This window comes from Delphinus delphis, chromosome 9 (assembly GCF_949987515.2).
Source record: "Delphinus delphis chromosome 9, mDelDel1.2, whole genome shotgun sequence".
In the NCBI taxonomy this organism is placed as follows: Eukaryota; Metazoa; Chordata; class Mammalia; order Artiodactyla; family Delphinidae; genus Delphinus; species Delphinus delphis.
In genome coordinates, this window is record NC_082691.1 from 93,456,105 (window position 1) to 93,471,309 (window position 15,205).

At 38.6% G+C, this 15,205-nt stretch overlaps 1 protein-coding gene across 1 annotated transcript in view; it reads right to left on the minus strand.

Moving 5' to 3' along the window:
• KDM7A (lysine demethylase 7A) overlaps window positions 1–15,205 on the minus strand; it is a 75,682-nt gene that overhangs the window by 16,090 nt on the left and 44,387 nt on the right. Inside the window, exons 5-11 of the mRNA XM_060020994.1 lie at window positions 13,461–13,602; window positions 12,990–13,176; window positions 11,618–11,780; window positions 8,076–8,163; window positions 6,685–6,791; window positions 3,226–3,317; window positions 854–943 (exon numbers count right to left, since the gene is read on the minus strand). Coding sequence (XP_059876977.1) covers window positions 854–943; window positions 3,226–3,317; window positions 6,685–6,791; window positions 8,076–8,163; window positions 11,618–11,780; window positions 12,990–13,176; window positions 13,461–13,602 — 869 coding nt within the window. The remainder of the gene's footprint in view (window positions 1–853; window positions 944–3,225; window positions 3,318–6,684; window positions 6,792–8,075; window positions 8,164–11,617; window positions 11,781–12,989; window positions 13,177–13,460; window positions 13,603–15,205) is intronic.

Sequence of the window (15,205 nt, forward strand, 5' to 3'; positions counted from 1 at the left end):
ATTTACATATATATTCAAGATTAAATATGTGACTTTTGATTTTAAAAATCCATTTATATGCAGCTCTTCAAAAACAGAAAATAATTTCCTACCATATCTGAACATATTGAGAATTACATGAAATACTCTATCCAAGGATATTAAACCCAACATTTTAATATTTCTTAGACGTACACCTCTTTTCATTCCCCCAAACACAGCCCTAATCTGAGCTGTGTCAATTAGCCGCCATTCCTCCACTTAATTTCCTTTCAGTTCAAGCTGGATACTAACAGAACCACCTTCCTCAAGAATTCCTTTAACTAAAACCCCCTTTCTTTAATACCTAGAATAGCTCTAATTAATAAATTAAAACACCTAATCTAAGACTTCATGGGCTTTTATCAAAGGGCATTTACCTAAACAAGTTGCTGTAATATTTTCACTCAAGTGGATCTCCTTGCCCCACCTTACTTGTGTCATCCCTCTTTCCAATTCAGTTTCACCCAGCTCTTACTCATCTTACCTTTTCTCTTTCTTTCATTTCTTAACATGTATTCATCTCTGCATTGCAGAAATGAAGGAGATCTGAAAGTTTTGTTTATGCTGTATTTTTTTTTTTATTTTTGGAGTAACATGAAGAACCTGAAGTAACCCGGTAACTGCTTCCTTATTACTTCACTATGATACAATACTCCAGATTTCTCCGTAGGACTTTGGGAGCCTGAAAACCTGAGACTCCTTCCAAGACACAGTGCATTCTATTTCTTCTAAGAGTGTCAGGGCTTTCCAATGTTTGCAGTGTGGTGGTAGATCCAAGTGCTTCTCAAAGCAGAGAGTAACCAGGCATTTAGATGATAGTTTCTACTCTTACCTCTATTGCTCGAATCACTTTAGAAAGTTCTTTAATAAGATGTCCAGGTCTAACATTGTCTGGAATTTCAAAGGCATGTTCAGATACAAGCTGTATTTGGATTAACAAAGATAAGACAACCAAAGTTACTTACATTTTAAGATGTAAAAACTAATTTACTAAATCAATTTTCAGGTTCTCTAGATTTTACAGACAAGGTCAAATACCCACAAGTCAGGTCTCAGAGCTCATGTGGTTGGTTTCATATCTTCTAAGGAGATCCTTATTAACTCATAAAATCCTCTTACCTTGAGTTAAAAATGGACTTGTCTTACTGTAAATTTTGTTCTATATGGACTCTACACCTCAAAGCCTACTGTAATTCTAACTACGACTATAATTAGTAGAGAAACTAACTAAATTTAATTCATAATACGTAAGGATCTGTAAGGGGGAACACAGGCACTAAAATAGTCCTAGTTTCTCATGAGAAATCTAATACGCCAAGTTTTTTTCTTTTCACATTGAAAGCGAAATAGGGAAAAGATCCCATTCACAGGAAAGAGGAATTAATTGGTGAGTTACCATATCTACTGAACTGCAAACTGCTGTCATTACTTATTATGTCTATTTCCAAATATTAATCTGTATATCTAAGAAAGTTTTGACCTTTTAGGCACACTTAACGTACTAATTGTTACTTCTGCTTTACATCCTCTCCTTGGTTTAGCATAATTTGTTAAAACAAACTAATGACATCAAGATACAGTTGAGTACTTTACGAGTGTTGACTCATAAATCCTTTCAACGACACTCTGACAGAGATACTATTAGGACTCTCACTTTACAGTTGAGGGCCTCAAGCACAGGTTAGCGGTTTATTAGCAGCATTGCTAAGGCTTGAATCCAAGCCTCTGACTCCAGAGTTCACGCTCTAAGCCACTATGCTAAGCTACCTCTCATCTTAGAGCAAGGTGGACAGTTAACTGCAAACATCATGCTTTTAAAAGTGCACTTCAAATGCAATGAATTAACAGTATGTATTATTTGATGAGTTTTACTGTGCATCAAAATCACCTACAAAGTCTGTTAAAAACAGAGGTTCAGATCCTATCCCAGATCAATTAAATCAGAATCTCTCGGGAAAGAAGCAGGGAGTTTATTTTTAAAAAACTCTAAAGGCAATTTTGATAAACAGACAAGTTTGAGAACAACTTGTCTACAGCCTTCAGAAGGAAAAGAATGACATGGTTTTTGCAACATACCCTTTATTTTGTTTTTATCTTTTTATATACTATATACTTTTGTAATCTGTTTATGCCTTTACTTGTCATTTAGATGATGACATCTTTGACATTGGAAGACATGATTTTTATTTTCCTGAATGCTTCCACAGTGCCCTTACTCTTAATGGATATGCAGCAATGATAATAACGTGAAAGGGAGCATAAAATTATTGGGAGGGTAACCTATTAATTACTGTCTCCCAATATCTTTTAAGAGGGGGATTTTTATTTCAGGTAGACATTTGAGAAATTAGCATGGGAATGTATTTTCATCAGCTCAACTATTTATCATTTATTAAAACATTGTATGTAAAGTTCCAGGAAGGAAATGAAGATTAGAAAGTCCCTGTTTTTCAAGAGCTTATAAACTTAGACAAGAGGACATGGACACATTACTTTATGGACATTACTTTTAAGCCCACTGGCACAAGAGATATGCTACGGACGCATAAGGAAAGGACATACTGCTTCCAAATGGAGACCTGGGATGACCTCTTAGAGGTGGTGGGATTCAAATGCAAACTAGACCACATTTTAGGGAAAAATGGAAGTCTCCTGCTTGAACCCTGACCTCTCTTTTCCTTCGTTCTTACGTAAGACTAGCAGAGGCATAACAGCATAGGCTTTGCAAACGCAGAGACTGAGCTTTAATCCTAGCTCCACCAGTTGTCTTGGGCAAGTTCTTAAGCTCTGAACCTCAGCTTCCCCATATGTAAAATGGGGATACCAAGAGTACCCCAACCTCATATAGTTGTTTTGAAGAGTAAATGAGTTTATGGATATAACAACTAAGCACAGTGGTTAGCACACTATGTGAGCTCAAAGTTATATATTATTATTCTATATCTACATGTTCATTTCTTAGTCAATATCCTAGATATACTCAACTTTACTTTCTTTTTGAGGTTAAAAGAAATACCAAGGTACTTCATTCTCATAAATATACACATAAACCAGCACATTTGTATATACTGTCCAATAAAGTGCAGGTTGTACTTAAAGCATGATTTCCATTCCTTCTACTACTCCAAAATAACATAAGGACTCTGTTTTCCTGACCTTGCCATGTAAAAATTAACAATTAATTCACCAAAGACAACTACTTACTTCTTTTTTCATCCATAATTTTAAAGCAGTATGCAGCGCTTTCACTCCCTGTACTAGGTAAGTCTGAGGCTGGAAACCATCTTCTCTCAGTTCTGTGGCAATGAAGTTGAGGGGGAAAGGAGTTAGTGCTCTGCGACAAAGGGATTAACTTTAGGTTTTGAGTAACCACCAAAGAGCAAACAAGTTAATGGAGAAATAATGAACAATCAGTTGAAAAGGTGAGAAAGAAAAAGAAACAGTACTACATTAAATGTAGTTGTACTAAATGCTCCAGTTAAAAGAAAGCTCACACACGTAAGGCTGAGTGAACGACAGGCCACAAGAGGATCAGCAGGAATCTACTCACAACAAGTCTAAGAATGGACACAATTAAACTAGTTTAGTGAGCGACACGGTGATAAAACTGAAGAAAAGGATTTCACAAAAGTCAGGATGGTGGTTCTCTCTTGAAGGGAAGGAGGAGGGTGCAATGGGAAAAATAACTGGGCCTCTCTAAGGTAGCAGCAAGGCTGTTTTTGCTTACTTTGGGTAGAGCTGACCTGAGTGACAGCTGTGCAGTTCTTTCAACTGTACGAGAGAGTATGTGTATGCAGTGTGTGACCTACACAACTGACTATGGGCATGACATACTACGTTATTGTAAAGGCAAATACACATGCACACATACAAATGTCTCTTTTGGGCTTTAAAACCAAATTGATTATCTAAAACTCATGCAAAATATATTAGATGTGGTCTTAAATTCAGGTAAGGTGAAACAAAAGCAAAAAATCTCACTTCTGCTCAGTGTTTAATTTACTTACATGAACCCAAAATTGGTTCACTGTTTTATTATTACTAACACTAAACACAGTTAAGAGTTTCATATAATCCACACTTATTTAACCCATCATATAAACCTTATTAACAGCCTGAGCTGGAAGATAACAGGCCATAGTAGAAAGTTAAAGGGTCAGGAATAAAAAAACAACATAATGCGGGGTAACAAGACCACCATTCCTGCTTCCAGGATGAATCCTAAGACAATGGCAATTGGTATAGTGGTCATCTGGCTCTAGCCTTAGTGGGACTGGACTGACTCACTAATATTGCCAGGTAGCCTGTACTGATATAGATGACAAAATGGAAACATTTTAAAACCTCACCTACAAATATCCTTTTACAGTAATCGGGTTTTTTTTTAGGTTTTAAATATATAGGTTCATGTTTTCAGTGAGACCTCAATATTTCTGAACTCTCAATGGTCTAAAACAAAGGTTAAATCGTTATTTTAAGACTGAACAATTTGCTGCTTGTGGCTGCAAGGGGAACAGCAAGAGTTTGTCTTTTAGATAAATTTTTAATTTGTTCTAAAAAGTCGACTGATGAGCCCCTCTTAGATATTAAGGAAAAAGCATTACCCCAGGTGTGTATGTATGTCGGTGGGTGGGTGGGTGGGTGGGTGGGTGGGTGTGTGTGTGTGTGTGTGTGTGTGTGTGTACGTGTATGTGTTAGTGAGAAGAGAAAGATGGAAAAAGTGCTCTGAATTTTCTGAATATTGAATTGCCAATCTCTTACCTGGAGAGTTCAGTAATTGGGTTTTATTTCCAGAAAATAAGGACATTTGTAAGTGTTTTTATAAGTGTTCCTATTTTCCCAGGCTTCTACTCGAATAGGGGACTATGAAATTTACTGTCCAGTATTTTACTGAAAATCATATATTGCAACTCTATGGATCTACTGTGACATCCCTGAAGCCAAGAAAAATACCCGAGAGCACTATTCCTCCCCATCCACGGGATCCCACCTCCATCCTGTACAGCTGCACCACTGTCAAGACACCTACCTCTACACTGTGCTACAAGGTGTGAGACGGGGTTCTACTGCTCTTTCCTTCCAAAGAAAGTGAGCTTTCCCCAGCCCCCCTTTTAAGGAAAGAAACCATAAATGATTTTTATCATTTAATTCCTTGCATGCCATCCTGGGAAATAAGTTATTGGTAGTTTTTTTTCCTTTTACCTTTTCTTCTTGTGTAACATTTAAATGGGGAAGACCCCCAAATGTTTAGACTAGACTTTATTGTTTAATCTGCTTATATCTCTTCTTCTGGGAGTTAATTATAATAGTAGCACTGGGACTTCCCTGGTGGTGCAGTGGTTAAGAATCTGCCTGCCAGTGCAGGAGACACGGGTTCGAGCCCTGGTCTGGGAAGATCCCACATGCCGTGGAACAACTAAGCCCGTGTGCCACAACTACTGAGCCTGTGCTCTAGAGCCCACGAGCCACAACTACTGAGCCCGCATGCCACAACTACTGAAGCCCCCGTGCCTAGAGCCCGTGCTCCACAACAAGAGAAGCCACCGCAATGAGAGCCCGCGCACCGCAACAAAGAGTAGCCCTCACTTGCCGCAACTAGAGAAAGCCCGCGTGCAGCAACGAGACCCAACGCAGCCAATAAATAAATTAATTAAATAATTAAAAAAATATAGTAGCACTACTGGCAAACTGACTAGGAAAGTTAGACAACACAAAAACCAGATGGACTGTATTTTCATGGGCATAAGTGCACAAAAAGCAAAAAATAGATAAAAGTGGAAGTTACAGTGAGTCTCCAACTTGACTGCTCAAAGATTATTAAACCAGTAATAAAACATCAAAATCTGAAATTCCACATAAAAGAGGTGGTACCTTGCAAGTTTAAAGGGATATATTTCCCACCTCCCTTGAAAAGAACCATTTTTCTTCAACTATAGATGCATAGCCTGACACTAGCTGGTTTGTGCCAACAGGTGCCTTATACTGGCCACATAATGGTCATAATGGTAATGGCACAGACACCACCTGATTCACTCAGGACATGAAAATTATTCCCTCGATTTTTTAAAAGCAAATGTTTGGGAACAAATACTAGGTAACAGTCCCTTGGCTTCAACTGCATTTTTGTTAGTGAGGCACTTTTACGTGCCTGATACTGTGTGCAGATGACTAAAGTCCCAGTGAAAGGAACATTTTTCAATATTACCTATGTGGTTCTGATGCAGCTCTTCATATATCTGATTTTTATGCCTAAGGACTAGAGATTTTCTAATTTGCTAAAAAGGTTCTGAACAGAGGAAAATAATGCATTTAAAAAACAAAATAGGGGGCTTCCCTGGTGGTGTGGTGGTTGAGAGTCTGCCTGCCGATGCAGGGGACACGGGTTCGTGCCCCGGTCCGGGAAGATCCCACGTGCTGCAGAGCGGCTGGGCGCGTGAGCCATGGCTGCTGAGCCTGCGCGTCCGGAGCCTGTGCTCCGCAACAGGAGGGGCCACAACAGGGAGAGGCCCGCATACCACCAAAAAAAACAAAAACAAAAAACAAAATAGGGACAATAGCCACACCACATTTTAAAAAGAACCTCTCTTTCTATGAGTGGCTTTTAGTGAGTTTAGAAGTATCATGCATCATATGAAACAACAAAATCTACAGATTATTTATTACCTTTTAGGGTCTCCAGCAAGTTTTTGGCTACAAACCAACATATGGCTTCAAAGAAAGGGAATTTGAAAAGATCTGGTGTTTTTAGCCTTTTTTCCATCTCATAACACCTAAATAAATAAGAGTTGAAGAAATTTAATATTAATATTAGCATTTCAAAGTTAAATGCAGACAATCAACTTAACTAAAATAAGCAGCCCACGACGTATAAGACCAATCGAGTAGTGCACATCGCTCAACACCACCACCACACGTGGGTAAGACTGAGCTGTGATCTTACTCAGGTCCGCCCTTAACAGATTTGACAGGATACTGAAGAATTTACAGTGGGCTTCAAAAAGATCACCCCTTGGGATCTGTAGCCTAGTTTTAACAGAAGGAATTTTACAAGGGTTCCACTATAATAAACAGAACGATGTGTTTAGAAACCGGCTGCCTGTGCTGGACAGCACTGCAACACCCTCTCACGGCATTTTCTTTAGGCTCTACTAAGCATTCAAGCTCAGGACCACACTTGGCAAGGGTCAAGGTGAGAAGACCTGTGAGAAACCACAGCTCGCCACAGGGTGAGTCTTCCGTGGGAGTCTTTGCAGCAGTCCACACAGCCAGGAGCCGTCTTTCCCCAGGGACAGCTCAGGTATAAAGAAACAAGATTCGTACTTGGCAAGTGTGGGAGCTGTCCTAGCTTAAAGCTGCATACCCCCCATAAGAGCCAGAATCTCTTGTAATAACTCCACAGATGCATGGCTTCCGGGGCTCCCCAGGGGCAGGCCAAGTTATAACAGTCACACTCAGGAAAGCCCAAAGACATGGCTTCCTACTAGGTATTTCTAGTTCTGCCAGTACTGATGCGGTTTATCAATCAGGAATCATTTTACCATAAGCAATGTTGCCTTGTAACAGTCTTCTCTCATTAGGCTACCAGGGGAAGTTATTACCCGAAGGTCAAATTCTCATGCAGAAGGGGAAATAGCTGTTAATCCTTTACCACAGCAAAATTAAAGCAGGTGTTTTGACAACGATCCTAACTTAGGGTTGCTCTGCCCCAGCAGCATATGTCACACCTGAGTCTGACTGGTTTTAGTTCAATTCCCTCACTGTAAAAATAGCCAAAGGAGAGCCTATCCATTTCTACAAAAGTCTGAAATTTGGGGAGATACCTAATCTCAAATTGAATAAACTATTCTTTTTGTTTTAGATTAGAAAAGCATCAAGGTGTTCTCCTGTCAAAATCTTAAGACAATACTTTTGTTAAAAGTTCCTAATAATTTCTCAGGGCCTATCTCCATGAGATCTCAATTAAGTATGTTGCTGAATTTTTTTTTTTTTGACTTTTAGAACTAAGTCCTATTTAAGAAAGGACAAAAGATCCTTTAAATACTGATGACACAAACCTGAGCTGCATGCCAATGTTAAGGTTGTGCAGAAAGTTCCCCCCAAAAGCCATACAGTCCTGAGAAGTGAGCACAGCATGAATCCACCCTGAAATGGTTAAAAGTATATAAATCAGTGATTTTTCAATATTCAAACCACACAAATGTGATATATACCTATTTTAAGAAACACAAAATATCAAAATCAGTTTACCTCATACTTCAGTGCTAGAGAAGCTAATGTCTATTACCATCTAGAGGTTCAATGATTCAAATATGTATTAAATGCCTATTATATGCCAGCCTCTGTGCTGTGTTTAAGATAAATGGATTGACCCAATTAGACAAAATTACGGTGCAGGATAGGTGAAGGTTTCTGTGGTTGTTGCTGTTTCAGTTTTTTAGCTTAAAAACACAATCTACTTTATATTAAAGATTTTACTCTGAGACAAGGCAAATCTGGTTAGAGTGAGGCAAGCGCGTTTTCATTAAATGAACAACGGGACTGGCTGGACGCTTTGCCTCCCTAGTGTCATCCTGAAACAAGTGTCCTTAGGGACCAAGCAGAGGAGGATCAATGGAACTCAACCTGGGACCTTCCTCTAAGAAAGAAAAAGTAGATCACCCACATTTCATTAGGCAGGGTTATGGTCCTATAAATATAAATGCTGGCAATCAAAATGATATTTTCCCACAAAGTCAAAATGTTTTCCCATAAAAATGTTTTCAAAGTGAGGCTCATTTCTGAGATGATGCTAAACTTTTGAAAGAAAGGTCCGTAGACTGAACATAAAGACTTCATATAAACATAAATCAATATACACACATACGTTTGCATGTAAAAGTTGACTGTTAAAATAGACAGATCCCATTTTCCTTATACTTTTCATATTCTGATCCCTCATTGTGCTGTAACACAATATCAAAAAACTCCTCCCAAGACTGGCTTTCAAGTGGTGACCACGTGTGTGCTCAAAGGCCTTGAGCTTGACCCTGAAATCACAAATTTGAAGTCTCTGCTGGCTTCAAATTCTGTAGATCAGTGGTCCTCAATGGAGGCAGTACCACCTGTAGAGTGTGATCTAGACAGTTTGGTGGGCTTTTTTTTGTCACAGTGATCAGGAGGCACTACTGTCATTTTGCGAGCGGGAGCCAGGGATGCAACATGCAGGACAGTTCCACACAGTAAGAAATTGTCCTCCATTAGTCAGGACTTTCAAATTTCTGCTGGGCATTCAGATAGGTGCAAAATCTGTTATTAACTGTCTGAGCCCAGAAACTATAACTCCGTTCATATGAAACAAGGATCTTTTGCATGGTTTTGGCACAATTTTCTAGGAATATAACTAGGTAGCCTGTAAACTGAAGGAAGTGTATCAGTTGCCAACTACCTTGGGGGGGAAAAAAAAAATCACACTATCTACGGCAGCAGTTCTTCAAATGTGGTCCCCAGGCCAGCAGCACCAGCCTTAGCTGGGAACTTGTTAGAAATGCATATTCTCAGGTCCACCCCAGAGCTACTGAATCAGAACCGCTGGGGTTAAGGCCCAGCACTCTGTGTTTTAATAAGCCCTCCAGGTGATTCTGATGGTCAATGAAGTTTGAGAACCATTAATCCACACCAGAGCTACAGACTTTGAACTACCAATTACACGCCTGTACTGGTTAGCTGGTCTGTGCATCATCCTGACTTCTAATGCTGCTGTGCCTGAGCAGGGACATTGTAAAATGGTGTATTATTATAAATTACTTTTAATTTCCTCTTTATATTCTAATTAGGTCATTACATCAATGGGGGGGAATTACTGGTGCAGGAGGTTATATTAATGATAAATGTGAATTCAAGATTTTTGAAGTGGGCATAACAAAATATCTGTCATAAGAGGGAGCTTTGGGGGGCTTTAAGGGAGGGGCTTTAAGGGAGGAGCTTAGCCCATTCACAGTGAAAATACTGATACGTATCTAGATTTATAAATTCTGGTAGTTCCAGGCATTGATTCATTCATTTGCTCAACACATACTTCTTATTATATACTCCAGAGGCAAGGTAAGAAAGCAGGGCCTGTAACAGATCCTTGCAAACTGTGTAGCCATTAAGGTCACCCAAATCAGAAGAACACAATTCTCAAAACCACTGACCTGGAGAGTCCATACCCTGCATTTAGTCACGTCTCAAAATGACAGACCTGATACCTATACTTGAGGCTATAGCTAAGGCTGGTACTCAATCCCTTCCTAGGGTCCCTCAAAACAGACTCATTGCCTCCTAACTGCCCCAGGACAGCTGCCCAGATTCTTACAGCAGGCTTGGGCCTTTGACATCAATGTAGAGCTGACCAGTTAAAATTAAAGGGAATTTCATCAAAATTTTATGCAAAGGACATTATCAAGAAAATGAAAAGACAACCCACAGAATGGGAGAAAATATTGCAAATCATATATCTGATAAGGGTCTAGTGTACAGAATATATAAAGAATGCTTACAGCTCAACAATAAAAAGACAACCCAACATAAAAATGGGCAAAGCATTTAAATAGACATTTCTCCAGAGAAGATATACAAATGGCCAATAAGAGAAATGCTCAGCATCATTACTCATTAAGGAAATGCAAATTAAAACCACAATGAGATACAAGTACTTCACACCCACTAGAATGACAAAAATAAAAAAAGATAACTACAGTGTTGGTGAGGATGTAGAGAAATCGGAACACCTGTACATTGCTGGTGGGAATGTAAAATGGTGCAGCCACTAGGAAAAGTTTGGCAGTTCCTCAAAAAGTTAAACATCATTAAACCATATGACCCAGCAATTCCACTACTAGGTATATATAACCAAGGGAAATGAAAACAAACCTACACACAAAAACTTTCACACAAATGTTCAAAGCAGCACTATTCGTAAGAGCCAAAAAGTGGAAACAACCCAAATGTCCATCAACTGATGAAGGGATAAATGAAATGTGGTACATCCATGCAATGGAATATTATTTGGCCACAAAAGGCAATGAAACACTGACATGGGCTACAACATGGATGAGCCTAGTAAACATGATGCTAACTAAAAGAAGCTAGATACAAAAGGCCACGTATTATATATGAAATGCCCCAAACAGGCAGATCCGCAGAGACTGAAAGCACACTAGTGGTTGCTAGGAGCTCAGAGGGGGGGGAAATGTGGAGTGACTGCTAATTGGCATGGGGTTTCTTTTTGAAGTGATGAAATGTTCTGGAATTAGATAGGGGTAGGGTTGCACAGCCCTGTTAATCTACTAAAAACCATTGAATTGTACACTTTAAAAGGGTGAGGATTATGGTAGATGAATTTTTCTAAATAAAAATAAAAGTGAAGGCAAATGACATAAAACACAATGCCAAAACGAGTCCTGACTACAAGAGAAGCCCTCTAAGGCACAAAGAAGTGAAAAGTCCAAGATCAGAATCATCGCTCGGGCTATGCGAAACTACTTTCCAAACACATTAAAGTCAGAGATTTCAATCAAAAGCTGACTCCATGTGATGAGTATCCACTATGGGGAGCGGGATGGGATTAAAACCTTACCTGTAGGAACAAATAAGGTATGTCCCTGCTTTACCACACATTTGTAGCATTTATCCACCTTATCTCCAAAGAACACTTCACTCTGGGTCACAGATGAACTCCAAGATTCATAGAGTGCCAAATTGTCATCTGTTGGCTTTATCAAATAAAAAACCTTCTCGCCCTAGGAGGAAGTAATCACACTATTTTTGAAAAAGGAAATGCCATTCTAGGATGGCCTATATTGATGTAATTTCCCAATACAATGTTCTAAATTAAATTAGATAATTATCAGATTTTTTTAAGGCTCAAAAAGACATATTTCACATACCTGATCAATAGCTATTGCCCTTAATAAGCATCTTCAAAGGAGCTAAGGCTCCCGTCTCAAATACGACAAGGGGTCAATAAAGCAGGGATGGAGAAATAGTTACGAGAGAGGAGGGTAAAGCATCACAAACATCCTACTGATCTCATTTTCAAGGTAGAGAAGTAAATACATGTTAATAGGCCCCAGGTTACAGAGGGTCATCTCTGCAAACTTTGCCCTTTCTCCTAAGACATATAATAATACAATTATTTTTAAAGATCTGTGAATAAACTTTCTTTAATGAACTAACCCTTTGCTTTCTCACGGAGGAAAGGAAGAGGAGCTCAAGGGCACAGCATCAAACATAGTCCAGAGCATTGCTGATGCACAGGCATGTGATACTGACGAAGATTTGGCTCTAGATCAGCACTGCCCGAAAGAACCTTCTGTGACGATGGAAATGCTCTATATCTGTGCTACCCAATATAGCAGTTATGAGCCCTATGTGGCTACTGAGCACCTGAAATGGGGTAGTGCAAATGCGGAACTGAATTTTAAATTATATTTAATTATTTAAATGTAGCCACATGTGCCGAGTGGCTACTGTACGGAATAGCACAGTTCTAGATAAAGCAAGGTGAATATAAGCTCCTGAGGAGAATTCGTATTTGTATGGGCATTCCTGACTTATCCAACTAGCTGGCTTTAGCCTCACCTTAAGGTCAGAAGCAATTATTACTATAATTTTGCTCCTTCTCAGGTATTAGATTCAGGGATTAACTGCTAACTGACTAGGGGGAAGAAGAAACAAAAAGAGACAAAAGGCTAAAAGAGATTAATTTATCAGATGGGGCAAAAAAAGGGAATCTATATAAATTAAGAATTCATGGCTCCTCCATTACTTGGGATTAAAAAAAGAAAATCATAATGCTTCTTTAAGTATTTAAAATGATAGCTCCCACTGAAAAAGTACAAAACACTTCCCTCTTTACAAACGTCATTTATAGCAAATGAATATACCCATGGAAAAATAAGACTGTACGTTTTTGTGATTAAGTGAACAAAGAAATACCCCAAGCTTACCCAGAGGACATGGTACCAAACTGAAGTCCCACCAAAGTCAATGTGGAAATCTGTGTAGCTGTCTTGAACTCCCATTAAGCAGTATTTCTGAACAAACGGCTTGGGAAAGACTGAATCATCAGGCCAATAATTTTCCACCCAGGAAAGTTTTCTGGCTATATCAGGAACCTCCACCAATTCAGACATCCTTTAAAAAAACAAACACACACATACACACACACCCACATCATGCAAATTAAAACTTCTTAAAATTTCATCTCCCATTTCAACCCAAACCAAGAAATTAACTGGAACTCACAGCTAACAGCAATACTTAAAGTCTGAGGGTACCAAAGCAAAATTTACAACATAGCTATATCACTGGACCACTTTAGAAGTCACAGTTACGTTTTTTACTAAAAGAAATTCATCATTTAACTACATTTTAGCTAACACTCAGAAGGCTAAACCAAAACGTCCAGAACTACTCACTTTGTATCTGAAAATTCAAGGCTGATCACATTTAACACTTTTGGTCTGTTAGGATTCATGAAGTATTTAACATAATTGTGAAGTGTCATTTTGCTGTCTGCCTGCCTTGCCACATCAATGACATCTATCACTTTGTCACCACCTGCAGAGAAAAATTATGGTCTCATTATTGCGCTTAAGAATTTCATCAATAGACGCCCTACACAAAAATATTTTAAAGACTATATTTACTTGTATGATAATTAAGCCATCTATAAAAACTATATAGCCTAGACAAAGATTCTTCCTATACTTTTTAAGTCCAACTGGAACTTTTGAACAAAGGGATGACTTTTGAAAGAAAGAATAAAGCAATTAAGACAGAGCTGCATAATCAACACTGAGTGTAAAAAGTTATATGTTTACAAAGCTTTCTACACACCAATGATTTCTTGTGCAGCTCACGACAAAAATGCATATTACATTGGTAGGTAACAACTGTGCCGCATTCCTCATGCATAAAATAAGGGGACTGACTTTTCCCTTTCACTTCTTTAACACCTAAGATTCTGAGTCCATCATTTTGGGAAACCAATCGGTCATTGGGGAATTAGTGAACAAATTAACCAGGACAAACAATTTCTGCTTGCCTGGTAGTGTCTTCTCTTCTAATATTCTGCTTCAAGAAAAAAATGAGTGGTTAGGAAGCAAAAACCAGTTCATATTAGGGCCTGTGAAATGCGTTCTGAATTGGGATTGATTTACAATTTTCCTATAAAATCATGAGGTATTGCTTGCTCAACACTGCATCACCCTAAAAAGCATAATTAGTTTTACAATGTCCTGTAGGATAAGGTGAAATTCAAAATATGGCAATACTTAATCTGAAATAGGAAACAAGTGACATTTTCTTACTTGAATGTAACTTTATATAAGTTAAGAAAGTATTGTTAAATAGACTATTTTATACTTACGAGGCAAAACAATTCTGTTAACTGAAGCATTCTGCAGTACTAAAAAGTTAGCTATCAAGTACTATGAACGTTTTTCCTACACTTATATTACACTAGCCATTTACTTTACAGTGCTATCCATGTAAACAGGTTTAGGTGAAACCTCAGCCTCATCCTCTAATTTATCAAATAATTCAAAACCAGCTGAAATGTGAAGTCAGACAATTTAATTGGACTTCCTCAGTGAAACAATTATCAACGTCAACCAATGGATCAATAAAGGGACAAGTTCTCAGATACTTCATGCTCAGGAGATAACATACTCTAAAGAATAGACAGTTTGAGTCAAGATAGATTTGAGATCTAATCCTCAAATAATCTCTGTTTTGTTGACAAGGAATGAGACCTACATAGAGTCAGCTTTATCTCTAAATACCCTGATGCGAATGAAAAAAGTGACTGAAAATGTCAACAATATTGCAACAGGTGAAGGGTCTTCCACCTTGTTTCTTATACCTTTCCGGGCCTCAATATAAAAAATTAGGTCCAGGCATCGTTAAATGGCAGTATCACCAAGTCATTAATATAAAAACAGGTTTGAAAGTGAGCTCCTCTTTTTCACAGCCTTTCTCTAGGCAGCAGGAGGTCACTAAAGCAGGATCCAGAGATCTTGTACCTGAATGCTGCTACAGAGGCCTAGAACCACCCCGATTTCCCAAAGTCTTCTTCCTCAGTCTGCAGCTACCCCTCCATAATAACTGTTCCTAAGCAAGTATCAGGAAATTTTTTTTTTTTTTTGCGTTACGCGGGCCT